Source organism: Gymnoscopelus microlampas (assembly GCF_963454915.1).
Source record: "Gymnoscopelus microlampas genome assembly, chromosome: 16".
Lineage (NCBI taxonomy): Eukaryota > Metazoa > Chordata > Actinopteri > Myctophiformes > Myctophidae > Gymnoscopelus > Gymnoscopelus microlampas.
This window is the reverse complement of record NC_139953.1, coordinates 41,315,580-41,339,434: the sequence shown is the minus strand read 5'-3', so window position 1 is coordinate 41,339,434 and position 23,855 is coordinate 41,315,580. Positions and strand designations below refer to the sequence as shown.

The 23,855-nt window shown below is 41.7% G+C and overlaps 2 protein-coding genes across 3 annotated transcripts; both read left to right on the top strand.

Annotated features, from left to right (window-relative positions):
• The first annotated feature begins 811 nt into the window (after positions 1–811).
• On the top strand, positions 812–13,098 carry lgals8a (galectin 8a). The gene is made up of 9 exons (XM_084082890.1): positions 812–942; positions 1,984–2,072; positions 2,767–2,977; positions 6,021–6,140; positions 6,617–6,673; positions 7,690–7,716; positions 7,890–7,978; positions 8,857–9,025; positions 10,616–13,098. Exons 1-9 carry the CDS (start codon positions 904–906, stop codon positions 10,760–10,762), a joined length of 948 nt encoding a protein of 315 aa, XP_083939016.1. The 5' UTR covers positions 812–903; the 3' UTR covers positions 10,763–13,098.
• A 2,671-nt stretch (positions 13,099–15,769) lies between these two features.
• On the top strand, positions 15,770–23,423 carry hsp90aa1.1 (heat shock protein 90, alpha (cytosolic), class A member 1, tandem duplicate 1). Of its 2 annotated transcripts, none has more exons than XM_084082666.1 (11): positions 15,770–15,916; positions 16,904–17,068; positions 17,190–17,556; positions 17,913–18,046; positions 18,589–18,888; positions 19,601–19,766; positions 20,195–20,385; positions 20,635–20,782; positions 20,896–21,164; positions 21,953–22,286; positions 23,010–23,423. In XM_084082666.1, the coding sequence occupies exons 2-11, from the start codon at positions 16,904–16,906 to the stop codon at positions 23,117–23,119; spliced, it is 2,184 nt and encodes a 727-aa protein (XP_083938792.1). In that variant the 5' UTR covers positions 15,770–15,916; the 3' UTR covers positions 23,120–23,423. The 2 variants fall into 2 exon arrangements, with proteins under 2 accessions (XP_083938792.1, XP_083938793.1); XM_084082667.1 differs by having other exon boundaries at positions 15,770–15,920; positions 16,914–17,068.
• Positions 23,424–23,855: the final 432 nt, after the last annotated feature.

The window sequence follows — 23,855 nt, the reverse complement described above, 5'->3', positions numbered from 1 at the left end:
CCATTAAATGGGGGTCTGTAGCCCTAATGCATGTCAAACTGGGGGTCCTTGAAATTAAAATGGTTGAGAATCACTGCTAGAGCCGTAACAAATCTTCTCTTATGGGGGTCCCTGGCATATCTTTTGAAATGGGGGTCCGCGGGCAGGATGAAATTTAGCTAGAATAATGATCAAATACATTGTGTATACCTCGTTTTTCTCACTATTATTGAAGCCAAACAGTACATTTAACTTCCACTTCCTGGTTTCCCTCCGTACAATGAGCAATTGGCTCATCCTTGTCATTCTCGACCGTGCTGCTTACGTAGACGGAAGTAAACAGATGCCAAGTTTTCTTTTTTTTGTGTCGGAGTAGTCTCGCGTCACCAGACAACTATTCCACAATCTCTGAATGCTAAAATAGAGTCTGGGACTACACTTCCCGAAAGCTGTGTAACGGAAGTTGTTCAGACCGGAAAAACATTCGACCAATCACGACGCGGTGCCCGCGGACCTGTAGTCCTAGTGGAAACAGAACCGAGGCGGAAGCATAGTCATAGGAGCGGTAGATTCATGTTATTTGTGCGAGGATTGTTTATCACAGAAAACTGAGAAAGGTATCATGGAATTAACGCCGAAAAAACTGTGAAAGAAGACACTAGTAGACATAAACGATATTTATGAGATTCGTTGATTCCAGTCGGACTCATTTGCGCCACTGCACAATGCTGAAACGGACGTGGGTAGGGGAGGGGCATCCGCTTTCCCCTTACACATGATCAGAGCTTCCGAGTCCCAGACTGTATGTCGGAAACATTTGTAAATTGTGGGAGGCAACAGTCTGGTAACGCGAGACTAGTGTCGGAGCGTCAGATCAGCGACAGACAGTGTTCTCTGTTGTCATCTAATGAAACAATAATAAACATGTCCATTACAACCCCGAGGCAGACGTTCCTAAACCCGGTGAGATGTCTTTCTTTATATGTTGACGTTGAGATTAGTAATCGGTTACGTTTGTACTTTTCCCAGACCATTAATAACAAGGATAGTTGGTCACTAGGTAACATTTGTGGTTAGCAGACAGTCATCATGAGCTTTGGCTAAATCAATGGCGTAGCAGGAGCTTGTTGATCAAACAGTGAAGTTGTGTTTAGTTCTTCTGCCAAGAGCCTCGACAGTCTTCCTCTGTTTGAAAGTTGACCTTTAATAAGTCTTCTGTTGCCCTAAAACTTCATAACGATGAACGTCAGTAGATTAAAAACAAAAACACTAACTTCTAATGGAGTGCATGGGCCCTAATGTACCGTACCAAGTCTTCCTGATGTCCTGGCTATTTTGTCCAAAATGTTAAAAAATACAATATTTGAAAAATGCTAATGTAGAGTAATACATAGCCATGGTTCACATGACGCTTGTATGACAGTCATGTATCAGGGCTAAGTAATACACGATGTGGACATGCACAGTACATCATCATCACAATGATAATAATGATGATTATAATAATAGAAATGTAAAGTGTACATGATGTGAACATGCACAGTACATCATTATCAGACTTAATTTTATCCTTCAACCTCTTGTTTATGCCCCAAAATGACCTGATATACAATTTTGAAGCAATTTATAGCAATTGTAGAAATATTAGACCTTAGTTGTCGAATGTGTAAGCCTGTTCTAATTATGTATATTTACTTTACTTAAAATCCTTTTCCAAATATTAAAGCTAATTTTACATCGAGGTGCCCAGATGTCCTATAGTGCCCACCTATCCTGTTACCTGTTATTTTAGTCATGTCTGACATATTCTTAGAAATCTTGTTTTTCATCGTTCATCATGATTTTCTTTTGAATTTTTTGTTGTTTTTGTCGTTTCTTTTTTTGTTTTGTTTGTTTGTTTTTCTTTGTTATTTTTTTGAATGAGGGTCCACCACCCCTCAATGTATTCCTGAGAAAATGAATACATGTTGAATGAACGATCATGTCTGGTGAATGCCATTACAGGTTGTTCCATTTGCTGGGACCATACTGGGTGGCCTGCTCCCAGGGGAGATGGTTCTCATTCAGGGGTCTGTGCCCAGCAATGCTGACAGGTAACCATGACAGTAATATTGTGGAAGAAAGAATACAAACAGGACGCTTACTCTGTGTGTGTGTGTGTGTGTGTGTGTGTGTGTGTGTGTGTGTGTGTGTGTGTGTGTGTGTGTGTGTGTGTGTGTGTGTGTGTGTGTGTGTGTGTGTGTGTGTGTGTGTGTGTGTGTGTGTGTGTGTGTGTGTGTGTGTCTGGTTTTAAAGGGATAGTTTTTCAAAAAGCTATCCCTCATTCCTAAGCCAATAATTTGATGACCAGCGGACCGGTAGGCAGCGGTTCCGGTCATCAAATTATTGGCTTAGGAATGCAACAAAAAGAAATCCATGAATTCAAGTCTCCATGGGGTGACTAATCACTAATGGATGGAAAAACAATTATTTTGGGGTTGAACCATCCCTTTAAAGATCAAATGCCACACATTAGTTGTATTTGGGATGTAATGGCCATTGAGGTCTGTCTGTCTGTCTATTAACAAAGATTACTATTCTCTACTGCTCTGTTTAGAGTAGACCAGTGGTTCTAAACATGGGGTTAAGGGACCCTAAGGGGGCCTTGAGGGGGCGTTATGGGTCCCCAGCTAAAAGATTGATAGTTAGGATCATTACAGGTCTGTAACTATAATTAATCATGCATACTTCTCAAAAGGTTGAGAAGCACTCAAGTATGATCCCATCTAATCTCATGCTGTGTTCCAGGTTTCAGATCGACTTTACGTGCGGCAGCAGCGTGAAGCCGAGAGCAGACGTAGCGTTCCACTTCAACCCGAGGTTTAAGAGGACCCCGGGCATCGTGTGTAACACGATGCAGAACGAACGGTGGGGGAAAGAGGACATCCTGTCCCAGACGCCTTTTAAACTAGGATCGACGTTCGAGTTGGTTGTCCTCGTACAAACACAGAGCTTCAAGGTGAGAGAGAACAGGAGCATATTAAACCAAGGACAAACAAAGCCTTGTTTGACATAGGACTGCTTGTTATTCTTTCCGTGTTGAAGGATAGGCCCCTCATGCCCCAGGCAGAACACAAGACGTGTGATGGGGTTGTAACGGATGTCGTGTTTTCTAATTCTGTCTTTTTCATGCCCCGTTGCGTGTGGTAGAGTTGTGTGAAGTGTGAGTGGCCCAGGGACCCCCAGAGGTCTTTCAGGGACAGCAAAATTAGTGAGATTCACCAAAACAAGATGGGTCTAATGTCTAACCTGACTCCTATCTAATATCGGCGTGGACCTCAGACTTCATGCGTTCAGTCTGTGATGTAAGTTATCTATGTAGATAACTATAGATTCTATGACGTATCTATGATGACGTATCTATGACAGATTACTTTGTATTTGGACAAGGTTTCAGCCCCATCCGAGGCGCTTTGACTTTTATTATAAAATTGAATTTAACTCATTCCCTGCTTAGAACGACTAAAACGACTTCTGTCCCATAAGCCATGCGTGCCTAGAACGACTAAAACGACTTTTGAAAAAACACATTTAAAAAAAAAAATTGACCCAAAGACCAAGGAGATATGATTTTTCGAAGATCTAGACTCCCATCCACTTCCTTGTTAACTTAAAACTTAAAAATGCTGTATCTCGGCTCCTGAGTACTTTTTTTTTTCAATGAAAAATCTTGGCAGTGGGCAAACGCGGCCAGAAATAATTCAGGCTGTGAATGAGTTAAAATATTTCAGAAAATATAAAATGTGATGCATCCTTGGATTTCTGGCAGTGTGCACAGGAGATCTGGCACTGATCGGTCCAGCGCTTTGCAAGATTAGTTCTGGACAATCACACAGGCTCACAGACCCATTTGTTGACCGCTTCCCTCTTACAGATCCACGCCGTATCAATTCTAATGTGTACATGCATGCATACATTATCAACTATACCCTGCACTGTGGTCTGGCCTCTACAAGGAAACAAAAGGGAAAGGCACTAAGAGACTTTGAAACGCACTTAGGCTATTTTTGATGATCTATCCATGTGAAAACTGCTTCATAAGATCAATGTTGGTGTAACCAGAGTGTCAATCTGGGAAGTGGGAACCCATCGTCAAATAAAAAGGAAAAATAGCGCCCCCAGAGTGTAGAAGAGACAGTTGTGTCACGCTTTGATTTCGCCGCAAAGCGGGATGTTGCCTCCTGTAGTTCCAAACATTGGAACTTCCTCATTGAGAAAGAAAGAGAACTTCCGCATTCCATTCTTACAATGGGAGTCAACTCTCATAGTTATATCATGCTGCGTGTAAGAGATTTGCTATTAAAAAAAAAAGCAAATACATATTTCAATGTATGGGGGAGAACAGGTAGAGATTGAGATTGATTTCATACTTATATAATTTCGCACACACATTAAGACACGCACACACTTTAAGACACACACGCACACACACACATATTAAGACATACACACAAGCTGACACTCTGCGTGCACATTCACACTAATGAGCCCAGGCAGGCAAGGCAACCCACTGACATACAGTATACACACACTAAGCACTCGCAACAGGAAATACATTCTGTAAACACACACAATTACACACAACATGCCCATGTTGGTTGAAGAGTTGCGTGACATCACATCCTCTCCTTTGCTGTGGTTGGGCTGGTTGGTCTGCATGTCCTCGCTGAAAGGCTTTTGTTTATTTTTGCTGCCGACTTTCTTGCTTTAGACATCTTTCGTGATGGCATTATGTACTGCAGTCGTTTACATCCATCTGATGTCGGAACAGTCACCAATTTGATATCATCTATTTTTTTGTATACAGCAATGTTATAAATTCCATGTGGGAAACTGACATACCACCGGCTTCGAATGCTATCAATGCATTGAATGGGAGATTATCACGTTTTATCAGACCATTGAATGGGCGAGTAGGTGACGAGTAGGCGATACACGGACCTACCCGCGATTTGTCAGACCATTCATTGGGCGTAATCAGGAGCTACTGACCTACTTTGGAGGCGGAGCAGTCCCCACAACAATATTTACGATTCTGTGCCTATCGGTACATAACTCCAACGGCGCTGAGTAGGCTCAGGCGAGCGTCGCTCCAGCTCACCTGAGACTGCGCGCCTCCGTCATGGTCCGAAACCAAAACAACCAAAACCGAAACTGAACTATTTAAGTCATCTCCGTTGGTAGGTCAGTATGTCTTGATAACACCCAATGAATGGTCTGATAAATCGCGGGTAGGTAAGTAGGTCGCCTACTTCGCCCATTCAATGGTCTAATGAAAGGTGATAATGTCCCATTCAATGCATTGATAGCATCCGAATCAGGTGGACATACATGGTAAAGAGACAACACACCTCACATACAGTTAACTAACCCAGTACATACTGACGAGGCCTGGGGCGGGATGGATTTTTCAGAACCGCAGTAAAGAAATCACCCAACGGTTTGGCGGTTATCGCCCCCCAGCCCTAATACTGACACACATGGAACGGAGACAACACCCCTCAATTACAGTGAACTAAAGTCACTTTCACACATGCACTGTATTATGGACGTTATCCAGACTTTAAACGGAGGGGCTGTATGTCTGAATGCAACATTCCAGTAGGATCAGACATGCAACAGACTTTATGCTGGCAGGACCCTTGAGTTCCGGGTCCGGGTAATGTCCGATTGAGCCCAAAACGTCTCTATTGTGTGAGTGGACGCGGTGATTGTCCAGTGAATTTACATTCAGCGAGTGGACATGTTGATGGTGCTTCTATTGTCGAGTGGAGCCTCCCCTCCTCCCGACGTGTTTGGAGAGAGAGAGATAACAGTAGTTAACTGAAAATCCAGTTTCATTCTGCTTTTTATTAGCGTTTGAGTTGGAAATATTCACCGATCAAACTTGAAATGGCTCTTACGTAACACAGTACACACATGGTACAGACACAAGACCGCACATACAGTGGAGACGATGTAGACTGCTGTTTAACCAGTGAGTTTTTCTCTGTGGTGTCAAGGTGGCAGTGAATGGAGCTCATGTTTTGGAATATAAACACAGACTTGACCTGGACAGGGTCGACACTTTGACCATATCTGGAGTGGTCAAACTCGAAGCAATCGGTATCATTCCAATCCCTGTGAGTTATGTCATTTTACAATATACAATATCATTGTTTACAGTAAAAGTATATCTACAAATACAACATCTTTGAAGAATGTTTAGTTTCTCATTAACAGCCATGAAGTTTTAATTTACACAGTTGGGAATTCATGAAACTCATAAATGAACATTAAGGTGTTAATGTTAGGGTTAAAGTAATTTAACTTGACTTCAGTAGAATTATGCGCCCTTTGGTTTATTAATTTAAAGTTAATTGACTCTTTGTAGGTTTTCTTAAGGGAGAGGATGAGAGGTTTAAACGGCCAATCCACGCCAAGCAAGCACTAAAACTATAACTATATTGTTCATCACCACTATCATCATTATAATTGAGGAGTGGACTCTGGAGTTAGAACGTTTTTTAACAACATCTTTATAGTTGTAGTGCCTGGTGAGCACAGCCTTTACAGTGTGTGTGTGTGTGTGTTATTGTTTGCTCTCTCCTGTGTTTAGACTCAGAGCACAGCTCCCGTTCCAACCAATATGAGGACAAAAGCCCCAGAACCTAATGTAAGTGGTTTGATTACACTACTAGTGCAATGCCTGTTCCAAATGGCGTGTCCGTCATTTGATACATTAAACCTTTAAGTGCGCTTCTGGAAAACCGCTGATCTGATCAACTTCACACTCTACACTGCACTTCCCTGAGTCCTCAGGAAAACACCCGCCAAGTGTGAAGTCGTTTTGATGAACGGTTCTCAAGATATGCGAAGGAAAGCAGAGCTTACTGGATATAGATGTGTACCACAGTCAACCCATGTCCAGTGGTGGACAGTAATGGAGTAAATGTACTTGAGTACTGTACTTAAGTACAGATTCTGAGGATCTGTACTTTACTTGGGTATTACATTTTTTTAAATACGTTTTACTCCTACTTGAGTACATTTCCAAGACAAACCTTAAAACTGTTTTGTTGGAAAGAGTTGCATTGGTGCGGTTTGGCCTTTAGGTTGGCTGTTTGTTTTTCTTCCCTAAAATGCAATTGGCCACACTTCTGCTCTCACACTAGCCGTGCTTCTGGCTTCCCCCTCCGCTCGCCTCTTTGTTACATCTTGTATGGGTGTAACAAATATTTAGTTCTGGTTCCTCAGTCATTTCAATGTTTTTATAGGTGTTTCTGCAGGCTTTGTATAACGTAGTGGTTCTACAAGCAAGCACATCAGTGCAGATGGTTTCAGAAAGTTACTTCTCTGAAACAAGAGTTATACGTTCCTATAAAGTAATTGTGAAAACAGTGCTGCATTTCATTGATATAAAAATTACTTTAAAATTATTTTATTACTGCTTTTACTTGTACTTTAAGTATTTTTCAAACCATGTGCTTTTGAATACTAATGTATATTTAAAAGCAATTACGTTTTTACTCTTACTTGAGTAATGTTTTGACAGAGCTACTTTTTACTTGTAGTGGAGTAAATTTGATTAGGAGTATCTGTACTCTTACTCAAGTACTGAGGTCAAGTACTTCATCCACCTCTGCCCATGTCTAACTTATTTCTTTCTTTCTCTCTTCCTTCCTTCTGCAGTCCCTGGTGTCATCGTCAGGTGACTTGGTGAGTACCTGATGGTAAATGCATAAACCTTGAGTCACATGACCCAACAGTCAGCAGACAGTGGGCTGAACCTACAAACAGGCTTTTAATGTCATATCCGTCTACAAATCACAAGAGTTCTTTCTGTTATTGTTTTAAATGTCTTTCTGCTGAATAAAACAATGTTTTCCCAGAGTCTTCCGTTCAGAGGTCAGTTGGTCAAGGGGCTGAGTGTTGGACACACCATCACCATCAAAGGAGAGACCAGCCTCTACCCACACAGGTACACACTGACACAAAATAGAGACCAGTCTCTGCCAGGGTTCCATTTTCTTAAACACTTAATGTGATAGTTCACCCTAAAAAAATGTTTTCCTATCGATTAGTCACCCAATGGAGACTTGAATTCATGGATGTTTTTTTGTTTTTGTTGCATTCCTAAGCCAATAATTTGATTCTGGTAGGAGACACAAAGGATACTCTTTGTGTCTCCTACCGGAACCGCTGCCGGTCATCAAATTATTGGCGACAAAAAAATAATAATCCATGAATACAAGTCTCCATGGGGTGACTAATCGATAGAAAAAAAGGCATTTCGGGGGATGAACTTTAAGCCCTATATACTTCTTCGTATGGCAAAAAGGCCGCTCACAACTCGTATCCAATCCGGTGCTCCATCTGCTTCAAGATTGAAATTGTCAACCAGTAAGTTGCCCTAACTGACACCAGGGTCTAAATGTCTCCATGTAAGAGTAGGGACCTCCGACCACTGCAGATGTACTAGTTACATTGCATTAAAATACTCGATTTATTAATTAACCCATTAAAACCGGGAAAGCATCAGTGTCATTTTAGATTTTTGGGTTGGCTAGTCAAAAATAGCAGATGTGCAAGCTCACAGCGCATGAGCTTGTAGATCTGAACATTTCTCTGAACATTATTGAACATTTTCGAAAGCGTGAGAACTGCCGATTTTAGAAGGCATTTGTAGAATCGGCCTCAGGCCATAAATGGTTAAAACAAGTCCTGTTTTGCCGGTTTTCTGCTGCAATTGTTTCAAGTTAAACCCCTGTGTTTGAATGATTCCTTCTATCTGTCCGTGTTTGTCACTGTTGTGTTTGTGTGTGTGTGTGTGTGTGTGTGTGTGTGTGTGTGTGGTAGTTTCTGTGTGAACCTCAGGGTTGGAGGGGGTACAGACATCGCCCTCCATTTGAACCCCCGCCTGAAGGCAGCACAGTTTATCAGGAACTCCTACCTGTCAGAGTGCTGGGGCCCAGAGGAGGCCATCCTGGCCTCCACGTTCCCCTTCATACCGGGCCAATACTTTGAGGTAAAATAGACTGATAAAAAAGACAGAAAAGCAGTATGTCTTTTTGGCAACAAGAAACGAGGTTCTTTTTTGGACAAGGGTGACAATGTTGAATGTCAAAAAAAAAAAAGAAAAAAAAAAAGAAAAACAAGGCACACGTCCGGAAAGGTAAGGTAAAAAAAAAAAAAGAATCCTGTGCGTTGCGTCGAGGTGGCTCTTCAATTCAATAAAGGCTTTTTATAGAGCACCGGAGTCTGACGTAATTTACACATCCTAGGTTTGTCTACCTGGTTCGCGGTTTTCCACCCCCATTCTGAATCCCCATAGACGTATTTAATATTGCGTTAAATAAGAACTGTGTTCCAAAAATAAACAAATGACCCCGGCGGTTTTACTCTTATGGATATGAAGCATCAACTGACGGTGAGAAAACGATAATGTTACTTCTGCCGAATTAGTTAAATTTTCGCCAGAAACAGACTGTATCAAATATAAGTGACTGACTATCATAAACGATACAGAACCTCCTCCCTGACAATATCGCCGAGATAGTTCGTTTATTTTTGGACCACAATTCTTATATGAGACGATTCTATGATGACCCAATGTTATTCTCCATAGCGAAATGACTTTACGAACCTCGGGATGAATGAGTGACGTCAGGACTTCTGTACTCTATTGAATTGCCATTAACAGCGCCCGGGGAGTAGATAAGGGTTAAGTGTCTTGCTCATGGGACACTTTGACCCCAGCCCTGGGCGAACCGATGACCTTCTGATTACCAGACAGACGGCCTCTCTACCCACTCAGTTGTGGACGCCGAAAATAGGGACACCAGGTTGTAATGTTACTGTAAATTTAGTGCTAACCATTTCTGTTGTCTGTCCTTTGTAGCATTATGGAGTGTAACTTAGTAATTTAAAGCACCATGTTTATACATTCAGTCTGTGTGTTAGCCAGAGTAATACCTTTTTATTGTTATCACTTACCAGCCTGTACAAAATGTTAATGGAACCAAATATTGCTTGTGTTAGAGCTCTACCTTGTGGAATATTCCTGTATTGCAGCTAAATTACACAAATTTTACTTAAATTGTGATGCATGTAGCGGCAACTACTTGCTGCTACATGCATCACAACTTAAGTTTGTTAGGGATCTTTCTACATTCTACTATTACATTCATTTTGTCATTGCAAAACACACACACACACACACACGCACACACACACACACACACACACACACACACACACACACACACACACACACACACACACACACACACACACACACACACACAGTCCTAACATTGGGGCGGCAGTGGCTCAGGAGGTAGAGTGACCGCTTGGAATTCAGAATGTTGCCTGTTCGATCCCCAGCTCTCCCTGGGTTAGAAGTCAAAGTTGACCGCGCTGAGTCGACATGAACTTTATCTAGAAATGTTGTTATGTAGTGTATTGGTTCAGAAACGTCGGCATTCAATGTATCCGTGGTTTACAGAAGAAATGCACTTCTCACTTTTTGTACAAAATCTAAGCAAAGGAATTAACGTGTGTGTGTGTGTGTGTGTGTGTGTGTGTGTGTGTGTGTGTTCGTGTGTGTTCCTTCCAGATGATCATCCTGTGTGAAGCTCATTGTTTTAAGGTCGCGGTGAACGGCGTTCATCAACTGGACTACAAGCACCGCGTTCAGGACCTGAGGAGGATCACAGAGATGGAGGCCCTGGGAGATGTGCAACTGTTAGGTGTCAAACTCTGATAACCCATGACCCCTAACACCCCCCCCCCCCCACCCACTCCCCAAAACCCACTGTCCCCCCCCAGCACAGATAGAGAGGCGTTTGATGACAGACCCCAACCAAGATGGTTTACGTGTTTACTTCTTATCATGGTACCTGATCATCACAGAAACCTTCCCAGGGGCCTCCTTTTAAGAACAGTGTTCTTCAGCTTCATCTTCGGCTCCATCACATATAGCCTGATTTGTCCTTCGGCGTACGGCGAGGAAAATAGCCGATCTTCAAGTTCACAGCGCGTCGCATCGCGATCCGTTGTGAGCTTGAAGATGGGCTATTTTTGGGCGCACGTGACACCGTCGTATAATTTAATCTTTTTTATAAAGCGTCACAAAATCATTTATAAAGGTTGATGCCACACCCTGGCTTTTGGAATAAAATGACATATTTCATACATTATCATAACTTGGGGACACAATAAATAAGTGAATGCTCCCTCACATTGTTTATTTAATTAAGACACCAAGGGCTTGGAGAACCCAAACAAACCTCACATCTCTGAAATTGAAGTGCACTGTTCACGGTTCTATGATCCTGGAAGTTTACATCTGGTTATAGTCACTGAACACATAATATAGTATTGATGTGAAAATATAATTCACAAGGTGTGAAAGAAAAAAATATTAATAAGTAAACTTTTAAGCTGATCTTGCAGATTGACTATTTTGCAGCGCGTGACACCATCGTGCGGTGGTGATGCATCAGGCTTTAGCTTTGCTGGAGGACTTGAACAAACGTGTCGATGCAAATGGAGACTTCCAGGCTCATTGAACTGTTCTTTTGAGGCAGATATGAGTATCATTTGCATTTGTGTGAATGATACTCATCAGTAATTATTCACTATTATTGACTGTTATGATGACTCAGGCTAAACTCAGGCTTGTATGTGAAGGTACAAACCATGACCCGTTAAAATGAAGGAAAGATAATTTCCTCGCATATTTCTTTGTTGACATATATTATAAGTTCTAAGGTTCTAAGATCTGTTTTTGAATGTTCTTGTCCTTGAAATTCTACTCTCAATATCTCAACAGTTTCTCTTGTTACCCAGTAACCCCATATGCTTTACTGTCATGTTGTGAATCCTTTAAAATTGTTAAGGTACTATATAGACCTGTATTTACATCCACATATATATTGCATACATACAAACCTTTTGGGTATCCAATTAGTAGTTGAAGCTGTTCAGATGTCAGTTGCATATCGGAGCAAGTTTTTGTCTTTATTCAGGGAATGCTGGTTTTAGTATAGGAATTCTAAACCCTTGACCAAAGAGTGCATTGTGTTCAAGGTTAAGGCTTGTGGTTGATGCAACACAAATATTCTATTTTTAGCTGTATTTTCACACAGAAAACATATCTGATCTCAGATGTCAGATAAAATAAGATTAGATTCTATTGATCCCTGGGAAGGAGAAACGATTGCGTATTATAGGGCTATAGGGTTTATTTTGCACTGATGACCGTGACTCATTGTCATATATACTACATCGTTTGGGCATGTCCTTATTGGCGAAATGTAAAAAAGAAATTGCTGATCTACAAGCGCACAATGTGTCGACATTTTTTGATTATTTTTCAAAATAGGGCTTAAAGGGACATTTCACTTTCAAACATGTTTGGGGTAATTTTAACTGCTTGATTCAGTATTTAGATATTTGATATTCATTTTAACCAACACACCCCCTTCCTATACTTATTGAAATATTTATTTTATTTAATCTTTTCATTATTCATACTAAATACTAAATCAAGCAACTTAAAAACTGTCCTGGGTGTTCACACAAGCCAGAGTAGACGTTAAAATGACCCCAAACATGTTTGAAAGTGAAATCCCCCTTTAAGTGGTTAAAAAAAAATCACTTTTAGCTTCTGCTTCCATAGCAATGTAAACAGAGGCAGAACAACAGTGTGCTACCAGGAAATAAGATAGCAGAATGACTCGTTTGACTAAAGCAGTATAAATATAATAGTTAAAAAACCTACTGTTTGCATGTACAGTACATGCAGTATGGATTTAGTTCAAGACTTAGGGCAGATAAACCATTAAACACAGTGAGTCCCATTAAACCAAGTAAATCATTGAAGCAGTATGTCTTTATAATACAAACTGTATCCAGTGCACTACTATGCAAATATTCATAAACCTACCAGAGACTTAGTATAATTATGTTGTTCCTGTTTTTATTTATGATCAATCTCATTCTTTCTCACCTATAGAACAAATGTGAGCTGCTCTGTCCTGTGATGCTTAACAGCAGGAAAGTGACAAACTGACTAACACACAATAAAAAAAACAATTTATTGTTACACCCGTATGCTGTTGTTGCTTTTTGTTTGAACAAAGTGTGCGTAGTGTTGTAAAGTATCATAGTATGGCAAATCATTCATTCGCAACAATATCATTCATACTTTTTATCTGCAATCTTATATCTTTGCCAGAAGATGTCACTCTAACGCATGTATTATTAGTTGGTCCCCTTTCACAATCCAATTTCCAATACTTTTACTTCTCCACTACATCTCAGAGGCAAATATTGTACTTTCTCCACTACAGTTATTTGAAAATTTGTTACTAGTTACTTTGTAGATTTTGATTATTATTACAAAACATACATTAACCACTTCATCCCTATATAGGCCTACATTTCAGCCATTTGAAAATAGCAGATCTACAAGCTCACAATGCCTCGCCATGCGCCGCATTGTGAGCTTGTAGATATGCTATTTTCAAAAGATTTTTATACATTTGAAAACTTGAAATGGGACATTCTGCATAATGAGTACTTTTACTTTAGGTACTTTAAGTACATTTTAATGCCAATGCTTTTGTAATTTTACTTTTATAGTATTTCTGTATTGCAGTATTACTTATTTTACTTAAGTAAAATATGTGAATACTTTTTCCACCACTGTATGTAGGTTATGTTTGGACGCTGTGTAAGCTTTACCTCTAGTCAACAGACGTATCTTCTGCTGGAGGTGGCGTTAGGAGTAAGATGCAGAGTATATTTGGGTGATGTGAATCTGGACCAGAGGCCTGGTCATGTGGTGCGGTGTGCGTAGCTGCAGCTCATTGAGCTCAGGATGTCCACAGACAGCTGTACCCACAACACAGCTTCAGTGAATGAAGACCCATGGCCATATGGTATGTCACCCATCATGTGAGAAACTAATTAGTACTATCACACCAGCATGTTGGTTACTAGTTAGTTGTAGTGTATTTACATAGGGACAGATACGAATATATTGACAAATAATTGCTTATTGCATTGTATTACAGTTTGTGTAATGTTAAATGCTGGTCATTATTCCACCAAAGAGTCTCCTTATCAGCTCCTTATCAAAGCCTCAGTCAGCTACAGGCTTGACTATTGCAACTCCCTCCTTGCTGGCTTGTTGTCATGCTCTCTCCAATCTGGGAACCCATCGTCAAAACAATTAAGAATAGAAAATCTGTCTTGAAAGATTATGCTCTCTCAAACCTCTGTAACTGATCCAGAATGCCATGGTACGCCTGCTCTTCAACCTCTCTACATTTTCAATACTGCATTCTGCATTCAACATGAACACAACGCCTCGCGTTGCGAGGCGTTGTGTTCATGTTCATCTGCTATATTTTCACAATTTCTGCCTCTAATATTTGACAATTTGGCCAAACTTAACCATTTTTCATATTAGGTCATAAAAGATCTTAAAAGTCCTTAAATTGTCCCTTTAGAAATGTGCAGATACCCTGTATACACTTATACTGTATGTTGGTTTGTTTACTGTTGAGTGAGAAAACAATGTTGCACTTTAAGCAAATCACTGTTCTAGATAGAACTAGTGTCTTCTATTTACACTGCTCCCTCCTGGCTCCCAAGCTGTGGAAGAATGTTGTTTAGATAGGGGGTATAGGTTTAATTCTGTCCTAAATCTAATACAACAGTCCATGGCTTTGTACATATCAGTTTGGGGGTCTTTGACATGAAAATGTTTGAGAACCACTGCATTATGTAACTGGTACTCCGATGATTGTCTGTGTGCTTCAGAAATGTTGGCCTTGCGATAAGAGAACCATCTCCATGCCTCTAGAGTTTCAGGGAGCTTCTGGGTACTCTTCTGTCGACTGGGAACATCTTGCATTGCACAACTGATATGTAGTCAGTGAAACACACTGCCATCCCCTGGTCAGATGAGGCCACAAACATCCATGTTTTTCTGGGGTATTCTTGTGACTTCTGTCGAACACACTGGACTGTGCAATCACTAATCATTTTATAAATTTCAGGCTAACATTGTGAGTTAATGAGGAATGACAAATTATGTTATACGTAACAATTTCACAAGAATTGAGCATTGTTGAGTGTTGTTGATCGGGGTCCCCCAGGGGTCTGTACTTGGCCCCCTCCTTTTTTCCCTCTACATCAAATCCCTTTGCCAAAAAAATACAAGTTTGTAGAATTGCTATTTCCGCCGAATATTTGCCTCTTTTCGTCAAATGTTCCCCTATTACAACATGCCCAGACGCTCCAGAGTAGAGAGACACTAGGGTTCATATGTTTGACACCGTGTTGGGACATATGCTTCAGAAACACGTGAATGTGTGAGATTCACCACAATCTCAGCATCCCCCTCAGAAAAGACCCATATCTCTCTTAAGGTGTTGCCGTCCTGTGTCGGCTCAGGTGGTGGTGGGGGACGGGGGACGGGGCATGGCAGAAAGTGTTTCCAAAGGCTGCATATAGACAGCTGTGATAAGAGCAGGGAGGTGGGTGGGCCGCCATACTGCAAGCTATCAGGAAGACCCCCTGTCTCTGAGTGGCAGGCACCCCTTGTGACCATACAACCGTATAAGGGAACATGCATGAAATGCATCTCCCCCCCCCAACCCCCCCCCCCCCCCCCCCCCCCCAATGCCACGGCCAATACTCCAGTGCCTGCAGCGGCCATTTGTTCTGGAAGTTTCGAACTGGGTACTTCTAGAAACCACTCCCAGAGTATAAAGAGGTAGAGGCATGCCACACGTTTGCCATTGACTAGCAGAACCCACTTGGAGGATTACCGTCCACAGGAGGAGGAACAGAGAACACACACTACCAAGGCCTACAAGAAGAACACACTTCAACAATTAAGGTATGTTGGTCGAGATGAGATTTGGGTTTTCCCAACTGAAATGTATGTTGATGAGCAGGTCATGTCATTTGAAACAGAACAAGTTAAATACAAATTAAGTGGAGGAACACCGTACTGGGTTCTAAAACGGCTGAAACTGTTGGTATAAGTTGAAGCATAAATTCTTCCAGGCAACAAACAAACACCTACAGAAGTTAATTGATCATATTGGTTATCCAGTGGAGAAATGGTGTTTCTACTGTGGATGGGATGTCTTTGTGAGAGAGGTGGCATGGAGGAAAGCAGCACATGGCAAAGACCATGGGCCCTCATGAGAGGAGCCATGACAAGCAGGAATGACATTCGAGAGTGACAGAGTCACACGTTTCTTGTGTTGAATATAACAAGACAATCACAGGAACGGTACAAGAAAGATTGGATTTATTTATGATAAAATACTACTAATTAAACTTTAACTATTAATAAAGCATCATTATAGCTCATTCATCATATCCAAATATTGTACATACACACTCCAGATTAAACTATAGCTTTATCTTTACACCATTTTAATTCATTTCTCAAATTATATATAATAAATGTATATCTCTCCAGTTGAATGGTTACATTATTAGATTTCTCTTTTCTGCCTGCTGAGTGTCAAATGACACTCAGCAGCTGTTGGCAGCCTGGTGTGAGACGTAACAGAGACTCCACCTCTTTTTAAATGGTGAAGCTCTGATTGACAGATGCAACAGGCCACTGATTATCTAGGGCCTCATCAGCTGTTCCACCACCAAGCCTACTAGTCTGTCTCTCATGGCCATGCGGCTGCTGCAGTGAGGGAGTAGTTTTCAATGACAAATTCAAGTTAAGAATCTTTTTGTTTTGTTTGAGACTATAGTTTTTCGACATCTGCAGTGACATCTAGCCACTCTGAATCAACTTCTCTAATTAGATTTTAAAAAATCAATAGATACAAACAAACAAACACATCTCTTCATGCAGATGCCAGCAGGGAAAGCAGGCAAAGCCGCCCCCGCCGCCATGGTGGACGAAGTGGAGACCTTTGCCTTCCAGGCTGAGATTGCTCAGTTGATGTCCCTGATCATCAACACCTTCTACTCCAACAAAGAGATCTTCCTCAGGGAGCTCATCTCCAACTCCTCAGATGTAAGTAGAACATCAGTTTTCTCACCATGTTCCTTTTAGAGATGGGGACCATGAAATACACAATACATTTATCCTTCCTTTCTTCCATGTCAAACCACTCTTTGTAATTCCATTCTCTCAGGCTCTGGACAAAATCAGATATGAAAGCTTGACCGACCCCAGCAGACTTGAGTCCTGCAAGGAGCTGAAGATTGACGTCACACCTTGTCTGAAAAGTCGCACCCTGACCCTGGTCGACACGGGTATCGGCATGACCAAGGCCGACCTCATCAACAACCTGGGAACCATCGCCAAGTCTGGCACCAAGGCCTTCATGGAGGCTCTGCAGGCGGGAGCGGACATCTCCATGATCGGTCAGTTTGGCGTGGGTTTCTACTCCGCCTACCTGGTGGCAGAGAGGGTGACGGTGATCACCAAGCACAACGATGACGAGCAATACCTTTGGGAGTCTGCAGCCGGAGGCTCCTTCACCGTCAAAGTAGACACTGGTGAGTTTACGGATCTCTACTTCAGTGGTTCTCAAAGTGGTGTCCGGGGACACCCAGGGATCCTTGAGGGGGTTCCAGGGCGTCCCCAGCTAAAATGATTGAGCAAAATGGACCCTTACTGGTCTGTAACTCTGAGAGCGAATGGTCCAAATGGACTCTTACGGGTCCATTTGGTTCCATTTGTATGCCCTCAGAGTTATGGGGGCCCTGGCTTAATGCCTACCAAATTGGGGGTCCTTGACATTAAAACATTTGAAAACCACTGCTAGTATAGTGATAAACATGGTGAACATGAAGGTTATGGTATTGAGCAGCTGGCATTGTGGTAATTCTTCATTTTCTGCGTCATTCCAAAGGCCCGTCCATCGGCCGCGGCACCCAGGTCGTGCTCCACCTGAAGGAGGATCAGTCGGAGTACTGTGAGGAGAAACGCATCAAGGAGGTGGTGAAGAAACACTCCCAGTTCATCGGCTACCCCATCACACTGTTTGTAAGTTCTTATTCTCACAATGGCTCAACCAAAGAATAAAACGCCTCATCATAACTCAAAGCTTACAATCCAGGACTTTGTAGCTTTTAAGGCTGATAAAGCTTGATGCAGCATCTCGATGTAATGAAACAAACATAAAAGCCCTTAACCGAAAAATCCTTTACACTCTCAAAGTTAAACTAGGATATGGGTCCATTTTAATTCCGATTTGACACTCTCACAGTTAAAGGTATTTTTTTCTACAAAAAAGCTGCAGAGACGGGGAGAGCCCTGTTACTGAACAAACACTCAGCATAACAATGATTACTTAGTCTGGTTCCAGACGAATCTGCCATTGAAATAAAAAAAATACTATCATAATGTGGAGCCTTACGGTTTAACAATAAACCTTTTGTTTTAATAAAAAGATATCACTTACACTACCACAACACTAAGGATTTTATTTTTTGACCAGTCCCTTACGGGTCCATTTGGTTCCGATTTGACACTCTCAGAGATAAACCAACACTGAGGATTTCGCTGTGTGCTCTTCTGTGTTCAAGGTGGAGAAGACCAGGGAGAAGGAGGTGGAGCTGGTTGATGGAGAGCTCAAGGAGGACTCGCTAGAGAAGCCGGAAGGCGCAGAGGTTAAGATCGAGGACGTGGGCTCCGACGAGGATGAGGACTCCAAGCAGGAGAAGAACAAGAGGACGTACAAGAAGAAGGAGAAATACATTGATGTTCAGGAGCTGAACAAGACCAAACCCATCTGGACCCGCAACCCCGATGACATCACCAACGACGAGTACGGAGAGTTTTACAAGAGTCTGACCAACGACTGGGAGGACCACCTGGCCGTCAAGGTAAATCCCGGAGGATAGGATTTTAGAATAGATATGTGTGGATGGCTTATGTCTCCACATTAAACGTACCAGTGATTCTAAAACGTTTTAACATCAAGGGCCCCCAGTTTGCTAGGCATTCTGCCATGGACACCCATAACTCTTGAGTTATATACCTGTAAGGGTCCATTTGGAACAATGAATAATTTAGGTCACTGGCGACTGGCGAGCCATCAAGAACAACGTAACTGGGAGAAACAATGTCTTTCTTAGTTATCAGCTCTCCATGCCAAGGAGTCCCAAAATAGCCATAGCCTCTGGCTGCGGTCCTCCTATTGCGAAATGGCTTAAAAGAAAACATAGGAAAATAGCAGATCGACAAGCTCACAAAGGGCAGTCATACATCAGCTGACTAGGTAGACAGGCCACCTGGCAAACAGAATGTCCAGGTTCACGTCCCGCCCCTAGCCTTTGTGTCGAAGTGTCCCTGAGCAAGACACTAAAACCTGGGTTTTTGAGCTCCCTGGGTGCTTGCTCCCGTACCACCCACTGCTCCTGCTATTGCCTCACGACCCGTTTTGAGCTTGTAGATCTGCCAATTTCCCTATTTTCAAAAGAGTTTGAAACTTTCAAATTTATTTTACAATAACATGCCCAAAGTAGGGACGCCAGGTTGTTGACAACCTGTGAGCTAATGAATGGAAATAAATGTTTATCTTCTTGGTCTCTGCAGCATTTCTCAGTGGAAGGCCAGCTGGAATTCCGCGCCCTGCTCTTTGTGCCCAGGAGGGCATCCTTTGACCTGTTTGAGAACAAGAAGAAGAAGAACAACATCAAGCTGTACGTTCGCAGGGTCTTCATCATGGACAACTGTGACGAGCTGATGCCAGAATACCTCAGTGAGTATCAAACCAATTCTAATAGAAAAGTGACGTCTGAATCTGTATTATCATACCCACAATGCCTTGCGTGAACAGCCAGAGCACAGCAGAGCAAATCTAGGATCGGGTATAACAGTGCTGTGTATTTAGGCCGTAGGTTACAGATGGGTAAGTTTAAGGTCAAGTTAAGTATCTGAGGGAGGGCACTTGGCAAATGACATGCATGATGACTCCCTGAGTTGGATATTGTAGAAATTGGGTAATGGGTACCATATGGGTTCTGGAGCCACAACATTTCATATCATTTCTGAAGGCAGTTAAGCCAAATTACATTCTTATGTTTTCAACTTTTTCTTATAATAAAATTACTGACTTGTTCTTAAAAAACTGAGTAACATTATCTATAGACTTCATCTGAGCATTTTGTCTTCATCCTCTCTCTGCAGACTTCGTCAAGGGCGTGGTGGACTCCGAGGATCTCCCTCTGAACATCTCCAGAGAGATGCTGCAGCAGAGCAAGATCCTCAAGGTGATCCGCAAGAACCTGGTGAAGAAATGCCTGGACCTGTTCACTGAGCTGTCCGAGGACAAAGACAACTACAAGAAATACTACGAGCAGTTCTCTAAGAATATCAAGGTAATGAAGAAATGCCACCAACAGCTCTCTGAGAAATCCACCCGGAAATATTTGTTCAGTTGAAAGATTTTAATAACTTAAAACCTATATATTTTGTTGACTTGGGTCCCCCAGGGTTCTATCCTTGTAGATGTGCTATTTTCACAGAATGTTCACATATTATGTCTAGAATAGGGACGCTAGGGTTCAAGTGGTTAGTGGCTCAGCCAGTCAGTATTGATCACAGTATTTTCTTCTATCATCTTGCAGCTTGGTATCCATGAAGACGCCCAGAACAGAAAGAAGCTGTCCGAGATGCTCCGTTACTACACCTCAACCTCTGCTGACGAGGTGGTTTCTCTGAAGGAATACGTTTCCCGCATGAAGGACACCCAGAAACACATCTACTACATTACCGGTTAGCCATTTAAACTCCTAATATGCTATTTTTCTTAAAACGTTTGTGGAAAATGTATTCGTATTTATTTTTTGATGATACTGAATCCCTTTTGCCTTTTATTTTTTTAATAGGTGAAACCAAAGACCAGGTGGCCAACTCTTCCTTTGTTGAGCGTCTGCGCAAAGCCGGCCTGGAGGTCATCTACATGATCGAACCCATTGATGAGTACTGCGTGCAGCAGCTGAAGGAGTACGATGGCAAGAACCTGGTTTCAGTCACCAAGGAGGGTCTGGAGCTGCCCGAGGATGAGGACGAGAAGAAGAAGGGGGAGGAACTGAAAAACAAATTCGAGAACCTTTGCAAGGTCATGAAGGACATCCTGGACAAGAAGATTGAGAAGGTACCTTTTTCTTTTTAAATATCAGTGGTCATTTTTTATATTTACTCTTTTTTTTAATTGAATATCCCGATGTCTGGTGGGACCCTTGTATCTCCATATTACAACTTTTTATGTTTTTTCGTAAATTAATGCCCTACTTAGTCATACTGCAGTGTCACACAAATGTAGCAAAAATAGCCGATCTAGCTTGTAGAACGTCTATTTTTGCTATTTTAGATAACTACATTGGCTCTATTGCAACACAGGCTCTTTATTCCATTTCCTGAAAAGTAACAGTTCTGGACATAGGCAGGGACGTGCACAGATAGACTCTAGGTGGTGCTGGAGCACCTGCCCTTTGCCCTCTTGACCAGAAGTGCCCTTTTGAGAAAAGAAACGTTGCTTTTTTTCCAGTTTACAGCAGGGGTCTTCAACAGGGGGTCCGGGACCCCTAGGGGGTCCTCAGAGTTACTACAGGGGGTCCGCCAAATATTTATGTGATATGATTTTTCTTTTTACCATAACCACTCGAAACCTAGCATCCCTTTTCTGAGGAGTACTTTAGCCAAAAATAGCAGATCTACAAGCCCAGGCTTGTAGATCGGCTATTTTTGGCAAAGAGGTATAGGTGTAGAGGGAAAAAAGAGCAGACCAAGTAAACAAAAAAAAGTATAATTTACTTGAGCACCTGCCCCTCAAACTGTCTGTGCACGCCACTGGACATAGGACATATCCACCCGACAGCGACTATGTAGTGTGTTTTCTGGTAATAATAACAGTCCCCCCCCCCCCCCCCCCTTTAATAACAGGTCACCGTATCCAACCGTCTGGTTTCATCTCCATGCTGCATCGTCACCAGCACCTACGGCTGGACGGCCAACATGGAGAGGATCATGAAGTCTCAGGCCCTCAGAGATAACTCCACCATGGGCTACATGACCGCCAAGAAGCACCTGGAGGTCAACCCTGAGCACGCCATCGTGGAAACCCTCAGGCAGAAGGCCGACGTGGACAAGAACGACAAAGCAGTCAAGGACTTGGTTATTCTTCTGTACGAGACGGCCCTGCTGTCCTCTGGCTTCACACTGGAGGATCCTCAGACGCACGCCAACCGCATCTACAGGATGATCAAGCTTGGTCTTGGTAAGTATTGTCTCTGGGGTTGCATCGGTTAACCCAAAACAATCTACAAGCTCGACGACGCGTCGTTGGAAGATTTTCCCCTATAATGACATGGTCTAAATAAGGATAACAGGTTGAAATTGGTTTTGTGTATGTCCGATTATTATTATTCCCAGGCTTCAAAAGTCTACTTCAATTCAAAACATACAATACACAGACAAAAGGCGTAAATGGAACGTAAAGTCCAATAGGGTTGCAACAGTTAAATGGACAATTTGTTTTGGTCGATTATTTAAAGTTATTTTTAAATCGATTCTTTTCAAAATTATTTTGCATCTTTTAGTTGATATAAAAAGAAATTACAGTAAGGTTTTTTTCTTTTTCTTCGATTAATCGAAAAAGAAAAATCATCTTTTGTTGCAGCTATAATATAAAAATACAGATATAACAGAGGAAGTAGCCCAGATGTTTCAAGGCTAATTAACCTAAACCCCCAACATCCGTAGTTTGGGGAAAGCTTTTGCAGGAAAATAGCAGATTGACAAGCTCGCAATGCATCACAGTGCGGCGCGTTGTGAGCTTATCGATCGGCTATTTTCAACGAAGATGTTTAATAATGTAGAGCGAAAATAGAAAACACACTAGTATAGAGCCCTGAGGGACTCCGGTCAAACATTATATGGGGTTATAAGAGCATCTGTCTTCTGTCGCTCTAATGGAGGCCATTTGTTTTCATTCACACAGGCATCGATGACGATGATTCAGCCGTGGACGATCTCAATAAGGACGCTGAGGAAGACATGCCTGTCTTGGAAGGAGATGATGACACGTCAAGAATGGAGGAAGTCGACTAAAGATATTGCTTTTTTTTTGTTGAACTTTAACTTAATTTTTTTCAAGTTATATTGCTTTTTTTCAAATATATTTTTCATTTATACGGACAGTAATATTTACAGATTAGTTCTATACATAAATTTGTGAAACGGATGTACCCGGCCCTGGCCACAATCATACTCATACTGTAAAATCAGCTAGAATAGTCTAAACATCACTTCTAGAAGTCAACAGGAATTTGACTGACCTGCCTTTTTTTTGTAGCTGTTAAATGTTTTTTGTGAAAACTACAGATTTGTAATAAAACGTTATTAATAAATAATTCATAGGTGTTCTCTCTTATTTTCTTTAGCTCACTATTTCTCATAATGTTTGCATGATGCAGCCGGTTTGGTTGACAGCCCAGTCAGCGTTACATAGCTAGATGATACGAACATTCTAGTTAATCTGGTTCCCTAAAAAACATATTTGTTCTAGAACTTTCAAGTGAAGTCTTCTAAGGTCACACTGCAGAAGTCCCTCCCATAGCCTGAATGGTCATAGGCCTACCGGCTAATAAAAGCATAGACTGTGAAATATAAATCAAAGCTAGGTTAGTGGTTAGGTCCCTTCTGCGTGGTACAAACTTGATTCCTGTCCGTTTATACTTTTCTCTATGGTTTATACTCATAAATAAGTGTGTGTGTGTGTTTATATATAGTATACTATGTTTGTTAAACATTTGAATTTCATCATTTTTGGTTGTAAGAGTTGGAT